This window comes from Oncorhynchus keta, chromosome 7 (genome assembly GCF_023373465.1).
Source record: "Oncorhynchus keta strain PuntledgeMale-10-30-2019 chromosome 7, Oket_V2, whole genome shotgun sequence".
Classification (NCBI taxonomy): domain Eukaryota; kingdom Metazoa; phylum Chordata; class Actinopteri; order Salmoniformes; family Salmonidae; genus Oncorhynchus; species Oncorhynchus keta.
This window is the reverse complement of record NC_068427.1, coordinates 30,331,092-30,344,900: the sequence shown is the minus strand read 5'-3', so window position 1 is coordinate 30,344,900 and position 13,809 is coordinate 30,331,092. Positions and strand designations below refer to the sequence as shown.

At 41.1% G+C, this 13,809-nt stretch overlaps 1 protein-coding gene across 1 annotated transcript; it reads right to left on the bottom strand.

Annotated features, from left to right (window-relative positions):
• Positions 1 to 2,344: 2,344 nt before the first annotated feature.
• LOC127931120 (outer membrane protein H.8-like) lies at positions 2,345 to 13,278 on the bottom strand. The gene is made up of 2 exons (XM_052522567.1): positions 13,060 to 13,278; positions 2,345 to 2,527 (listed from the first exon to the last, which is right to left on the bottom strand). Exons 1-2 carry the CDS (start codon positions 13,118 to 13,120, stop codon positions 2,364 to 2,366), a joined length of 225 nt encoding a protein of 74 aa, XP_052378527.1. The 5' UTR covers positions 13,121 to 13,278; the 3' UTR covers positions 2,345 to 2,363.
• Between the last annotated feature and the right edge of the window lie 531 nt (positions 13,279 to 13,809).

The window sequence follows — 13,809 nt, the reverse complement described above, 5'->3', positions numbered from 1 at the left end:
CTACTAGATAGCTTCAGTGACAAAAATGGAACTTAGCTAGCTGTTGATTTTGGGCACTGATAAACAGTGTGTAGCTTGTCCTTTATTAAGGATAGTTTAACAGCTTGCTGATGAAGTTGTAGACCTATTCTCAGAAATCAGTCCGTACTAACAGCATGTTTCTAAGCAATGGTGAGTTAGCTTAGCACCGCAGCAGCTGACTCGTTTTCATGTAAAAAAAAATTACTTCAGAAATACTGCACAAAACACCTTAGCACAATGTAAAATTTCACGACTAAGACCTCCCCGACAGAACCATCAACATGTATTACAGATTTATTGATTTACACTACATGACCAAAAGTATGTGGACCCCTGCTCATCGAACATCTCATTCCAAAATCATGGGCATTAATATAGAGTTGGTCCCCCTTTGCTGCTATAACAGTCTCCACTCTTCTGGGAAAGCTTTCCACTAGATATTGCTGCAGGGGACTTGCTTCCATTCAGCCACAAGAGTGTTAGTGAGGTTGGGCACTGATGTTGGGCGATTAGGCCTGTCTCGCAGTTGGTGTTCCAATTCATCCCAAAGGTGATCGATGGGATTGAGATCAGGGCTCTGTGCAGGCCAGTCAAGTTCTTTCACACTGATCTCAACAAACCACTTCTGTATGGACCATTATTCCTCCTCCATCAAACTTTACAGTTGCCACTATGCATTCAGACAGGTAGCGTGCTCCTGGCATCCGCCAAACCCAGATTCATCCGTCGGACTGCCAGATGGTGAAGCGTGATTCATCACTCCAGAGAATGCATTTCCACTGCTCCAGAGTTCAATAGTGACAAGCTTTACACCACTCCAGATACACCTGTCAGCAATGGGTGTGACTGAAATAGCCAAATCTACTCATTTTAAGGGGTGTCCACATACCGTTGTATATATAGTGTATCTTCAATTAATAAACTATTTTGAGGGTGAAGTGGTTGTGGCTATGATGTTGCTGCGAGGATTCAAGAGGGACAAACAACAATAACTTCCAGGGTACGATATAGCGATCATTGCACACCCACATCGAACCACACCCCATTACGCAAATCACTTTTTTTTTAATGAGCAGCAGAAAACCTAGGAGCAAGCCCAGGCAAAAACGGTGAGTTCAGCCGCCCTTTAAAGGCTATGTTCCCATGTTCGACTGCATTGCAGCGTCTTCCGTGTATGCAGTCTCTGTGAACATGGGAATGTGGGGGCGGCTGAGCTCATTATACCAGTTCAATCGTAAATGATCTTTAAATGTGAAGTGAGCCATGAAGTCGATCTTCCACGGCCTGGAGTGAATCTAGGCATTAAACACACATTTCATAATAACGTAAGAACTACACAGAGAGGGATGGGGGTGAATGTGTATGCCAGCATGTGTATTTTGAAGGAGAAAACTAATCAATTCATTTTAATTTACACTGTTAGAGGAGAGTGCATTGAGGCCTACACACTGGCAGAATCACAGTATCAATATATTTGGATATACAGTTTGAGTTCAACAGTTTAAGACTTCTTTCAGGACACTTTGGCCTTGCATTCCAACATACATTTTGTCTATAATTGAACTTCTACATTGTCCTGTGGGAACTCTAAAAGGTCATTGGCTAGAATGTCTGGATCTGTTGCTGTGGCAGGCTGTTGACTCTGTCAGTCAGAGTCCTCAGAAGGCAAACTAAATTGACTCTCCCCACCGACTTCACCTGAACCTCCAGCCCCTCCACTTTAGATTCCCAAAAGTAAGGACAAATGGATCCAAGAACTCGTTCATACACAACACTACCATACAGCTAAATGAATGGAAACGGGTCACATACACTTAACAGACATGCAAAGGCCATGAATGTACTGTAGTTATAAGGGGTGTCTGACCTGCAGCTTCCTCTTCTACAGCAGGTTCCTCTGCTTCTGGTTCTGCTGCCTCCGCTTTGAAATACAACAATAACCATTAACAACTATGTGTGTGTGTGTGTGTGTGTGTGTGTGTGTGTGTGTGTGTGTGTGTGTGTGTGTGTGTGTGTGTGTGTGTGTGTGTGTGTGTGTGTGTGTGTGTGTGTGTGTGTGTGTGTGTGTGTGTGTGTGTGTGTGTGTGTGTGTGTGTGTGTGTGTGTGTGTGTGGCTCACCTGGTTCTGGCTCAGCTACAGGGGCCACCTCTACTTCCACTGCTGGTTCTTCTACTACTTCTGTGTCCTCTGTCGAAGCCTCTCCTTCTGCAGTTGCAGCCTCATCCTTTGTAGCCGGAGCCTCCTCTTCTGCAGCTGCAGCCTCTTGGTCTGTAGTCGGAGCCTCCTCTTCTGCAGCTGCAGCCTCTTGGTCTGTAGTCGGAGCAACCTCAGAACTTGCAGCCTAGTCCTCTGCAGCCTCCTCCTCTTCTGCAGCCTCCTCCACTTCTCCTGTCGGAGCCTCCTCAGCTGCTGGGGCCTCCTCTGCGGCTACTTCCTCTGCTTCTGCCTTGGGCTCTGCTGCTTCTGCCTCTGCTTCCTTTGTTTCTGGCTCAGCAGCAGGGTCTTCTGGAGAGAGGAACATACTTTTCCTTTAGCAGGGAACAGGTATGGTGTCCCACATCACATTTTATAACATCATCAATAAATATTCAGACAGACGTCGACTTTCAGATGGCAGGACTACTCTAGTGTGTGTGTGTGTGTGTGTGTGTGTGTGTGTGTGTGTGTGTGTGTGTGTGTGTGTGTGTGTGTGTGTGTGTGTGTGTGTGTGTGTGTGTGTGTGTGTGTGTGTGTGTGTGTGTGTGTGTGTGTGTGTGTGTGTGTGTGTGTGTGTGTGTGTGTGTGTGTGTGTGTGTGTTGCAGTCATAGGGGGCAGTGATATTCCCCTATTGTAAGTAAGGTGCAGCATTGTGCCAGAGAGTGTAGAGGTGAAACAGAAGACTACCTTCTCACTCCAACACTCTTCTTTCTCTCAAACAGGCATGGCCAGCTGGCCCTAGTGGGGCACAGTGTGTGCAGGCTTTTGTTTCAGCCCTACTCCTGATCCACCTTCTGATTTAACGGGCCACACTGAATAGCTGACCAGTTGAATTAGGTGTTTGAGCTGAGTTGGAACAAAAGTCTACACACTCTATGGCCCTCAGAGACTGGAGTTGCCCATCCCTGTTCATTTTCACTTTTGGGTGAATAGCGTGCCCAGAGTGAACTGCCTCCTACTCTGTCTCAGATGCTAATATATGCATATTATTATTACTATTGGATAGAAAACACTGATGCTTCTAAAACTGTTTGAATGATGTCTATGAGTATAACAGAACACATATGGCAGGCGAAAACCTGAGAAAAATCCAACCAGGAAGTGGGACATCTGAGGTTTGTAGTTTTTCAAAGCTTTGCCTACTGAGTACACATTGAGATATGGATAAGGTTGCACTTCCTAGGGCTTCCACTAGATGTCAACTGCCTTTTGAAAGTTGAATGAGGATTCTACTATAAAGGAGTGGCTCCTGAGACCTGTTTGAGTCAGTGGTCTGGTCTCATGACGCGTCTGGATGAAATTCTCGCACCTCATGAAGATGGATTACTGGGCTGAACACGCTAGCAACAAGTGGCTATTTGGACATATATTATGGAACTTTATAGAACAAATCAGTCATTTATTGTCAAACTGGGATTCCTGGAGTGCTTCTGATGAAGATCAAAGGTAAGTTAATATTTATGGTGTTGTTTTTAACTTTGTTGATTCCAAAATGGCGGCTATTACTCTGGCTGTTTTGGGTTCGGAGCTCAGATTATGCTTTTTCCGTAAAGTTTTTTTAATCTAACACAGCAGTTGCATTAAGGAGAAGTCTATCTGTAATTCTGTGAATAACACTAGTATCTTTTATCCATGTTTATTATGAGTATTTCTGCTAAAATCCCCAGATGTTTTGGAATCAAAACATTACTGCACATAACGCGCCAATGTAAACTGAGATTTTTGGATATAAATATGCACATTATCGAACAAAACATACATGTATTGTGTAACATGATGTCCTATGAGTGTCATCTGATGAAGATCATCAAAGGTTAGTGATTAATTGTATCTATATTTCTGCTTTTTGTGACTCCTATCTTTGGCTGGAAAATGGCTGTGTGTGTTTTTGTGACTTGACTCTGACTTAACATAATCATATGTTGTGCTTTAGCTGTAAAGCATTTTTTAAAAATCGGACACGATGGGTAGATTAACAAGATGTTTATCTTTCATTTGCTGTGTGAAAGTTACATATTTCTAAAAAATATTTTTGAATTTCGCGCGCTGCCTTTTCAGCGGAATGTTGTCGAGGAAAGGTTAAGGGGAATAGAAAATGTTTCAATTGCGATGAGACAGGACATTTCACCCAGGAGTGTAACATTGTGACCGAGTAGGACACAACCACCGAAATTGCAAACATAAGGGGAAGGACAGGTGCGACAATCGGGAGAGAAAGAGAGAGCCAGAGACAACGGGAGCGAGATTAATGAGAATACTCGCTGGAGAAATGCTTGGATCTTTAAATTAGGGCTATTTTCTGGGAATTGTCTCGGTAGTACGTGCCTGATTTTACTACAGATATTTATGATAATAGGGTAATTTGCGTCTCTGTCATTTCAATTGTGTTGGTGGTCCAGCAGTAGAATTCTTGCCTACTACACGAGAGACTTGGGTTTGTATCTCAGCCTAGATGCGATAGACAAAAATTTGGGTTTCGGATTGTAAAACAACTATTGAAATATTTTGCCTGGAAAGATACAGATGTTAGTGTTTGTTTAAGATATAAACTGAACATTTGAATAGCTTGTTTAGGTTAAATTGAAAGACTAATTCATTCTAATTAATAGCGAGACAGTCGAGTTCTATGTAGACCAAATGGGGTCTCTAACCCCTTGGCAGTCTAGAATTATGAGCCTTTATGGAAGATATCTGTGCAGGTCCCCGTGTAGTTCATGGAACAGGTCATAGCTCACACCGAGAGAGAGGGTTATATAAATCCATATACCCAGTATGGAAGAAGATGGAGTATAGTGAATGTGAGGGTTTTTGACTGTAATCTGGAGCAAGGGAAGTATTGCATAAAGGTACGAATTACCATTAAAAATGTAAAGAAAGAATCTAGGGTTATGTGATGTTGGTTTTGACCAGGTTTCGGTTGACACTATGGTACCATTCCGGGTAACAGAGGATAGAGCTGGCGATAGTTCTAAAGCCATCCAGAATACCAGCAGTACCCCTGACGAAACGGACATTACCCGTGGAGTCGTACAGAGCCAGGGAGCGGTGCGGATAGTTCAGATGAAAGATCTGAAGGAAGTGATTGAGGTGGAAACTGGTTATGGGGATTCAAACCTATGGTTGGAATGGATTCAGTATACAGCCAGATCAGTTGCTAAAGAAGAATGTTAAGCCTGTGCCACAGCCAAACCTCAGTTGACAACCACCCCGTTTCCACTTGATGGTATTGATTCACCCAGGGGAACGGCCTGTATGGTAAAGCTGTTCATGAAGGCAGGGAAGCCAGCCAATGACAGTTGCATTGATCTGCATTATCTGTATCCCCATGTGCCCATTACATCCAGACTTCCCCCTTTCACAGTTACAGGAGGACATTAATATTGTATGGCTCAATACATCACACACGGGTGGGACGTAGGGGAAGTAAGAACATGCAATAGGACAGAGAATGTTACAACCGACAAGACAATGAGGGACCTGACTGGATGGTTGAGTTCCGAGGACTTTAGTAAGATAAAAAGGCCTAGAGCGGATGTTTGGTGGGGGTGTGGAGGTATGAAGCTGTGGCCTAACCTGCCTACAAATTGGACCGGTATTTGTGCACTAGTGCAGTTAGGCATGCCCTTCAACCTTATCCAACACAAAGACCTAGTGCCAGGTAGAATAGAAAGAAGGAGTGCTCCGTCAGGGTCCTTTGATGATGGAGTTTACATCAATAGCATTGGGGTTACAAGGAGGGTGCCTGATGAGTTCAAAGCTAGGAATCAGATATGGGCTGGATTGGAATCAGATATGGGCTGGATTGGAATCAAGCATCTTCTGGTGGTCAACCCTCAATAAAATGTAGATTGGATGAATTATATCTACTATAACCAACAGCGTTTCACCAACTATACTAGAGATGCGATAAAAGGGTTAGAAGATCAAAAAGCTGCTACTAGTTTGATGGTATGGCAGAATAGAATAGCATTGGATATGTTACTGGCTGATAAGGGAGGGGTGTGTCTGATATTCGGATCAGAGTGTTGTACTTTCATCCCCGATAACACAGCTCCGGACGGATCAGTGACCAAGGCCCTGGCTGGTTTAACCACATTAGCTCACGAATTTGCAGAGAACTCTGGGCTGGATAATTCTCTAACAAAGTGGTTTGACAGTATGTTTGGGAAATGGAAAAATGTCATAATCACTGTGTTGTGGGCAACTTTCACCTGTATGAGTGTTTTGGTTCTGTGTGGATGTTGTTTGGTCCCATGTGTGAGAGGTTTGATCACCAGGACTCTGGAGAGGTCAGTGACACAACAGATGGTGAGATACGGACCGATTCCGAGCTCCGGCCAGTGGGATGACGAATACAAGCCTTCAGGCCTAGGAGAAGGCTCTGTTTCTTTTAACTATGAGGAGCAAATGTTGGATGAGACTATTTTTAATGTTTAGACTGTTTGTATGAAGATTGTAAAAAAAATCCTAACAGGAAGAGTTATAATTGGATATAGGCCTATAACAGTCACAGATGAATATTGAATGTACATACATGTATTGGTTTGGATTATTCTTGTATACCATTTATGTTTCCATCTAGTGTTTGATGTCTCAGTGTGTATTATTTAGTCATTAAGGGTGGATTGATAATGGAATTTATATGTTTAAATTAATGATTAGAATATTCCACCCTGAAACCATATAATTGTATGAAATTGATTAGAATCATAAAATTATTATTAATGATGTGTGAAGTTTTAGTCAGAATTAGGGTAAAACAATATACTAGGAGGGAGGCTGTCTATTTAACACACACACACATGGAATATAGGAGGGAGGCTGTCTATTTAACACACACACACACACACACACAGACTATAGGAGGGAGGCTGTCTATTTAACACACACATGGAATATAGGAGGGAGGCTGTCTATTTAACACACAGACACACACATGGAATATAGGAGGTAGGCTATCTGTATTAAACACATGCACACACACACAAGTCATTCAGCTAAGAAAAGCTCTGATATCAGAGGAGAACAGCAACACGCTGTATAATTGTATGTGGATCCCCCACCCACATGTATGTGCAGTATGTTTAAGGTACAGTAGTCTTAAGGAACAGTATGTATTAGGTACAGTAGTCTTAAGGAACAGTAGTCTTAAGGAGCAGTATATATTAGTGTTATATGAATTATGTTATCAATGTTCATAAACTGAGCTTCAATTAAACTGCTCAGTCTGCAACCTAGAATTTGTAAGATTATGGTTGAATAGCCAAAATGTTTATTCACGAGGACGTCCTAGTCCGTTGTACAAAACCATCCATTTTATACAGGCTCCTTACGCACATACCTTCACACACAAACAGTAGGTATCCTTCGCACATACTGTATCACTACCCAGCCGACAAAGATTAGTGAGACCGTGAGAAGCACTCCCTGTCCTCTCCCAAATCTCCCAGCCTAGCCAGGTCGGCACCAAATTTTGCTCAGACAGTCTTATATATATACATTTCCTATATTCAAATTTACACAATTAAAGTAAGTCCAGGGAAATACAAATAACCCTAAAAATAATTTGGTTTAATAATATAAAGATAGGCCTATATCAGTTTTACTTCATCTCACCTTGATGAGTTACTTTTAGTGATCGTGTCTTAATGTTTAACATTTTTTAAATGTATTTGTAAATTTGCTATTTACCAGCTTCGGCAGGCATTGTTGAGTGCGGGGCTCAAATGCACCTGCAGTAACTGGAGGTAGAACTGCGAGCATTGCAATGTGCTGCATTTGCCTCTGTCATTTGGAAATGGGCGGTCTCATCATTGAATGTAAATTTGCCTGTGAAATTGTGAAAATTATGATAATGCCCTTTTAGTGTAAGTGCTGTTTGACCGCTTGAAATTTTTGCCTGTTTTGGTGGGATGGAGTTTGGACTTCGATGGTGACATCACCATGGAGTAAATTTGTTAATAGACCGATAAGAAAGATAGTTCCAAACCTCTCTGCCAATAACAGCTTCCCTCTCCCCACTCAGACCACTCCCAGTCAGTCCAAGCAAAATTATTGCTTGAGAAATTGCTATTTTTTTCCATTTTAATTGAAAACAATCACAGTAAGGTACTTAATTGTTACCCAGAAATGATTTGATATTGAGATAAAATGGCTGCACTTTAATGAACTGGTTTCAGATCCCAGCCAGAGTCTACCAAGGGGTGGGTGTGGCAGCCAAGAATAATATTCATAATCATGTAATGGGTGCTTATATTTGTACTATTTCACACATGTACATGTGTGTGTTAATAGCATGTGTGAATTGGAAATGTTTTTTATTTTTGTATATCTCAACTCTCCCTGACAACCCTCAGAGAGTGAGGCCTCTCTCTGTGGAAAACAACACTTAACAACAACTATTAAGTCACAACATTCACCAACATGACTAAAGCCAGGTGAGACTAATAACTCGTAAATCAACAGATTGTGACCAATACTGGTATTAGTTAATCATTCTTCAAGCCAGATACCTGTGTCCCTGCTAGTTGTGGACTTGAGGCTGTTCAAAGGAAAACACAACGGCCTACTGGTGAGAGAGAGAGAGAAAAAAAGAGAGCGGGGGGAAGTGAGAGAAAGCGAGGGAAAGAGAGGAGACAGACAGACAGTATAGGAGTAGAAAGAAAGAAAGAGCATGGACACAGCTAGACAGTACACATTCACATGGTCCACACCCCACATAACATGTCCAGTAGGACACACCCTTAAGAGACTCAATCAAATGAATCTTATAAAGCCCTTTTTACATCAGCAGTTGTCACAAAATGTTTTATGAAACACATTTCTACCAGTGTCCACACGCTATAGAATAGACACATGCAGTAGGCCACAACCTATAGGACTATATATATATATATATATATATATATATATATATATATATATATATATATATATATATATATATGTATATACAGTAGAACACAACTACACACCAGCATCATATCTTGGTAAATTACATTTGACATAATATAATGATAAATCTGAGTGGGTTTGTAAACATTTTTTTTTATTCTACATTTCAGCCTCAGGTACAGATAGACAGACAGGATGTACTAGAAGTAGCAGGTGTGAAAGGTTTGTACTTAAAGACAAAGTGAATTCCAAAATGTGATTTTCCTGTGTTTTATATACACTGAGTGTACAAAACCTTAGGAACACCTTCCTAAGAACAGTCAGAACAGCCTCAATTTTTCAGGGCATGGACTCTATAAGGTGTCGGAAGGGTTCGACAGGGATGCCAGCCCATGTTGACTCCAATGCTTCCCACAGTTGTGTCAAGTAGGCTGGATGTCCTTTGGGTGGTGGACCATTCTTGATACACACGGGTAACTGTTGAGCATAAAAAGCCCAGCAGTGTTACAGTTCTTGACACACTCAAACCGGTGTGCCTAGCACATATTACCATACCCCGTTCAAAGGCACTTAAATATTTTGTCTTGCCCATTCACCCTCTGACTGGCAAACATATACAATCCATGTCTCAATTATCTCAAGACTTAAAAGTCCTTCTTTAACGTGTCTCTGCCCCTTCATCTACACTAACTGAAGTGGATTTAACAAGTGACATCAATAAGGGATCATGGCTTTCACCTGTATTCACCTGGTCAGTCTATGTCATGGAATGAGCAGGTGTTCCTAATGTTTTGTACCCTCAGTGTATATTTCCACACTATGAGGTTGGAATAATACTGTGAAATTGTGAACGTTATGATAATGCCCTTTTAGTGTAGGGGAGAGTAGGGTAACTTTGAGGAGGCAGGTAGCCTAGTGGTTAGAGTATTGGGCCAGTAACCGAAAGGTTGCTAGATCAAATCCTCCCAGCTGACAAGGTAAAAATCTGTCGTTCTGCCCCTGAACAAGGCAGTTAACCTACTGTTCCTAGGCCGTCATTCCAAATAAGAATATGTTCTTAACTGACTTGCCTAAAGGTTAAATAAAAAAGTTGAGCCCTCTTTTACATTCATCATCACTCCGTCAAGGGAAATATAGTATTCTTTCTAACAAAGATATCAACATATAATTAGAATTCAGTGGTCTAAAGTACTTAAGTAAAAATACTTTAAAGTACTACATAAGTAGTGTTTTGGGGATATCTGTACTTTAATTTACTATTTATATTTTTGACAACTTTTACTATTTAACTTCACTACATTCCCAAAGAAAATAATGTACTTTTTACTCCATACATTTGACCTGACACCCAAAAGTACTCATTACATGGTGAATGCTTAGCAGGACGGGGAAATGGTCCAATTCACATAAGATAACACATTGTCATCCCTACTGCCTCTGACCTAGCAGACTCACTAAACACAAATGCATAGTTTGTAAATGATATCTGATTGTTGGAGTGTTCCCCTGGCTATCCGTATATTTTAAAGACATGAAATATATGGAATTTGAAATGATTTACACTTTTTCTTTTGATACTTAAATATAACTTAGAAATTAAATTTACTTTTGATACTTACGTGTATATAGAAGCAAATACTTTTTGACTTTTACTCAAGTAGTATTTTACTGGGTGACTTTCACTTGAGTAACTTTCAATTAAAGGTATCTATACTTTTACTCAAGTATGATAATTGGGTACTTTTTCCACCACTGCCAGAATTCATGTAAACATTATAGTATTTAAAACATAGCTTGTAAAAAAAAAGTGGTCTCTTGGCACAACTTGTTGAGCTGAGGGACAGGGTAAATTAAGCTGAGGGACAGGGATAGTTAAGCTGAGGGACAGAGATAATTAAGCTGAGGGACAGGGTAAATTAAGCTGAGGGACAGGGTAAATTAAGCTGAGGGACAGAGATAATTAAGCTGAGGGACAGGGTAAGTTAAGCTGAGGGACAGGGTAAATTAAGCTGAGGGACAGAGATAATTAAGCTGAGGGACAGGGTAAGTTAAATTTAGGGACAGGGTAAATTAAGCTGAGGGACAGAGATAATTAAGCTGAGGGACAGGGTAAATTAAGCTGAGAGACAGAGATAATTAAGCTGAGGGACAGGGTAAGTTAAACTGAGGGACAGGGTAAGATAAGCTGAGGGACAGGGTAAGTTAAGCTGAGGGACAGGGTAAGATAAGCTGAGGGACAGGGTAAGTTAAGCCGAGGGACAGGGTAAGTTAAGCCGAGGGACAGGGTAAGTTAAGCCGAGGGACAGGGTAAGTTAAGCCGAGGGACAGGGTAAATTAAGCCGAGGGACAGGGTAAAGAAAGCCGAGGGACAGGGTAAATTAAGCCGAGGGACAGGGTAAGTTAAGCCGAGGGACAAGGTAAGTTAAGCCGAGGGACAGGGTAAATTAAGCCGAGGGACAGGGTAAATTAAGCCGAGGGACAGGGTAAATTAAACCGAGGGACAGGGTAAATTAAGCCGAGGGACAGGGTAAATTAAGCCGAGGGACAGGGTAAATTAAGCCGAGGGACAGGGTAAATTAAGCCGAGGGACAGGGTAAATTAAGCTGAGGGACAGGGTAAATTAAGCCGAGGGACAGGGTAAATTAAGCCGAGGGACAGGGTAAATTAAGCTGAGGGACAGGGTAAATTAAGCCGAAGGACAGGGTAAATTAAGCCGAGGGACAGGGTAAATTAAGCCGAGGGACAGGGTAAATTAAGCCGAGGGACAGGGTAAATTAAGCCGAGGGACAGGGTAAATTAACCTGAGGGACAGGGTAAATTAAGCCGAGGGACAGGGTAAATTAAGCCGAGGGACAGGGTAAATTAAGCCGAGGGACAGGGTAAATTAAGCTGAGGGACAGGGTAAATTAAGCCACCTACACATTTCTGTACTGAATACAATATTACCACTAACCTTTTAAAACCATGTTTATCTTTATTAACCAAACACAATTCAACACCATCACAATAGCTTTTGTGCCTCTTGATAATTTTAATAATATTTTAACACAGGATTACACCTAAAAAAACACTCAACTTTTTTAAACACTTTTAACATAGGCCTGGCCCTGTTGACACCTCATATCCCAGAGATAATGCCTTGCATTATGCCTGGGAAGAAAACACTTTCATTTGCTCAACTTGTCATTGGCTCATCCATTGGCTCATTTTACCCCATGGCCATTGGCTCAACTTACCCCAAAGGCAAACATTTTGACTATATTAGACAACATAGCTACAAGGATGCATTTTCATGCTAGGTTTAGGACCTGATATTGAAGCTTATAGACCCCAACTGATGTATAGAACAATCTTTAAACGATTTACTTTGTTTTAGAAACAAACATCATGAAACCTACAACACAATAAATTAATTTGACTTGGTGAAAATCTTTTGGAGCTAAATTGCCACTTTTTCCATATGGACCTCGTCTTAAATATTTTGTCAAATTATCAATTTTGTGTATGTTTTCCTAGAAACAAGGGTGGCTCAACTTACCCCACTCTCCCCTAAGAACATTTTTAATTGATTGGCTGAAATGTTCACCTGTTTTGGTGGGATGGCGTTTTGGCCTGCCTGGTGACATCACCAGGCAGTAAATTAGTTAATAGGCATCTAATAAATAGAGTTCCAAACCTCTGCCTATAATAGCTAGTTTTCAGTTTCCCCCTCCCCACTCAGACCACTCTCAGACAGTCCTAGCTCAATTCTTGCTTGAGAAATTGCTCATGGCTAAGAAACAATTTTTGAAATTTTTAATTGAAAACTATCACAGAAAGGTACTTAATTGTTACCCATACATGATTTGATATTGAGATAAAACGGCTGCATTGGGCCTTTAACCGACTTCTCTCAGCTAGAAAAAGAAACATAAAGCACCATAAAACTAGTTGTAAAAGTGCTTACCTTGTGTCTTGGCTCCAATCACCAAACTGCCCAGCAGGAGAATCCACAAGTATGACATCATGGGAACAGAGTTCTGAATTACAAAACTGGAGTTTAGCTTTTCTATTGAATAGTGAGAATAAAATAATAAAAGTAGTAATGATGATGGTGATGATGTTTCAGGCAATGTTTACTAGCTATGTGTGTGATGTGCGATGGCTATATTCTCATGTTGCCTTCTCCTCTGCTGCAGCTCCAATCTTCTCATGTATTATTTTGTCTGTACATGGACCCAACTTTAGAGGGTGTGTCTTTGTCTGGGGTGTGGCTGGGACAGAGTAACTGATAGTTCAGTGGAAGGGTCGGAGAGTAACCGATTAAATAGAATCAAATCAAATCAAATTGTATTTGTCACATGCGCCGAATACAACAGTGAAATGCTTATTTACAAGCCCATAACCAACAATGCAGTTTTAAGAAAAATACCTACAAAAATAAGAAATAAAAGTAACAAATAATTAAGAGCAGCAGTAAAATAACAATAGCGAGGCTATATACAGGGGGTACCGGTACAGAGTCAATGTGCGGGGGCACCGATTAGTTGAAGTAATTGAGGTAATATATACATGTAGGTAGAGTTATTAACGTGACTTATGCATAGATAATAACAGAGATTAGCAGCAGCATAAAATAGAGGGGGTGGGGGGTGATGCAAATAGTCTGGGTATCCATTTGATTAGATGTTCAGGCGTCTTATGGCTTGAGGGTAGA

Excerpts from the sequence above, each read along its gene's own strand:
- LOC127931120 (XM_052522567.1), bottom strand. The coding sequence starts at position 13,120 with ATGATGTCATACTTGTGGATTCTCCTGCTGGGCAGTTTGGTGATTGGA. Across the intron at positions 2,528-13,059 it reads GATTGGAGCCAAGACACAAG|AAGACCCTGCTGCTGAGCCA; the intron begins GTAAGCACTTTT and ends TCCTCTCTCCAG.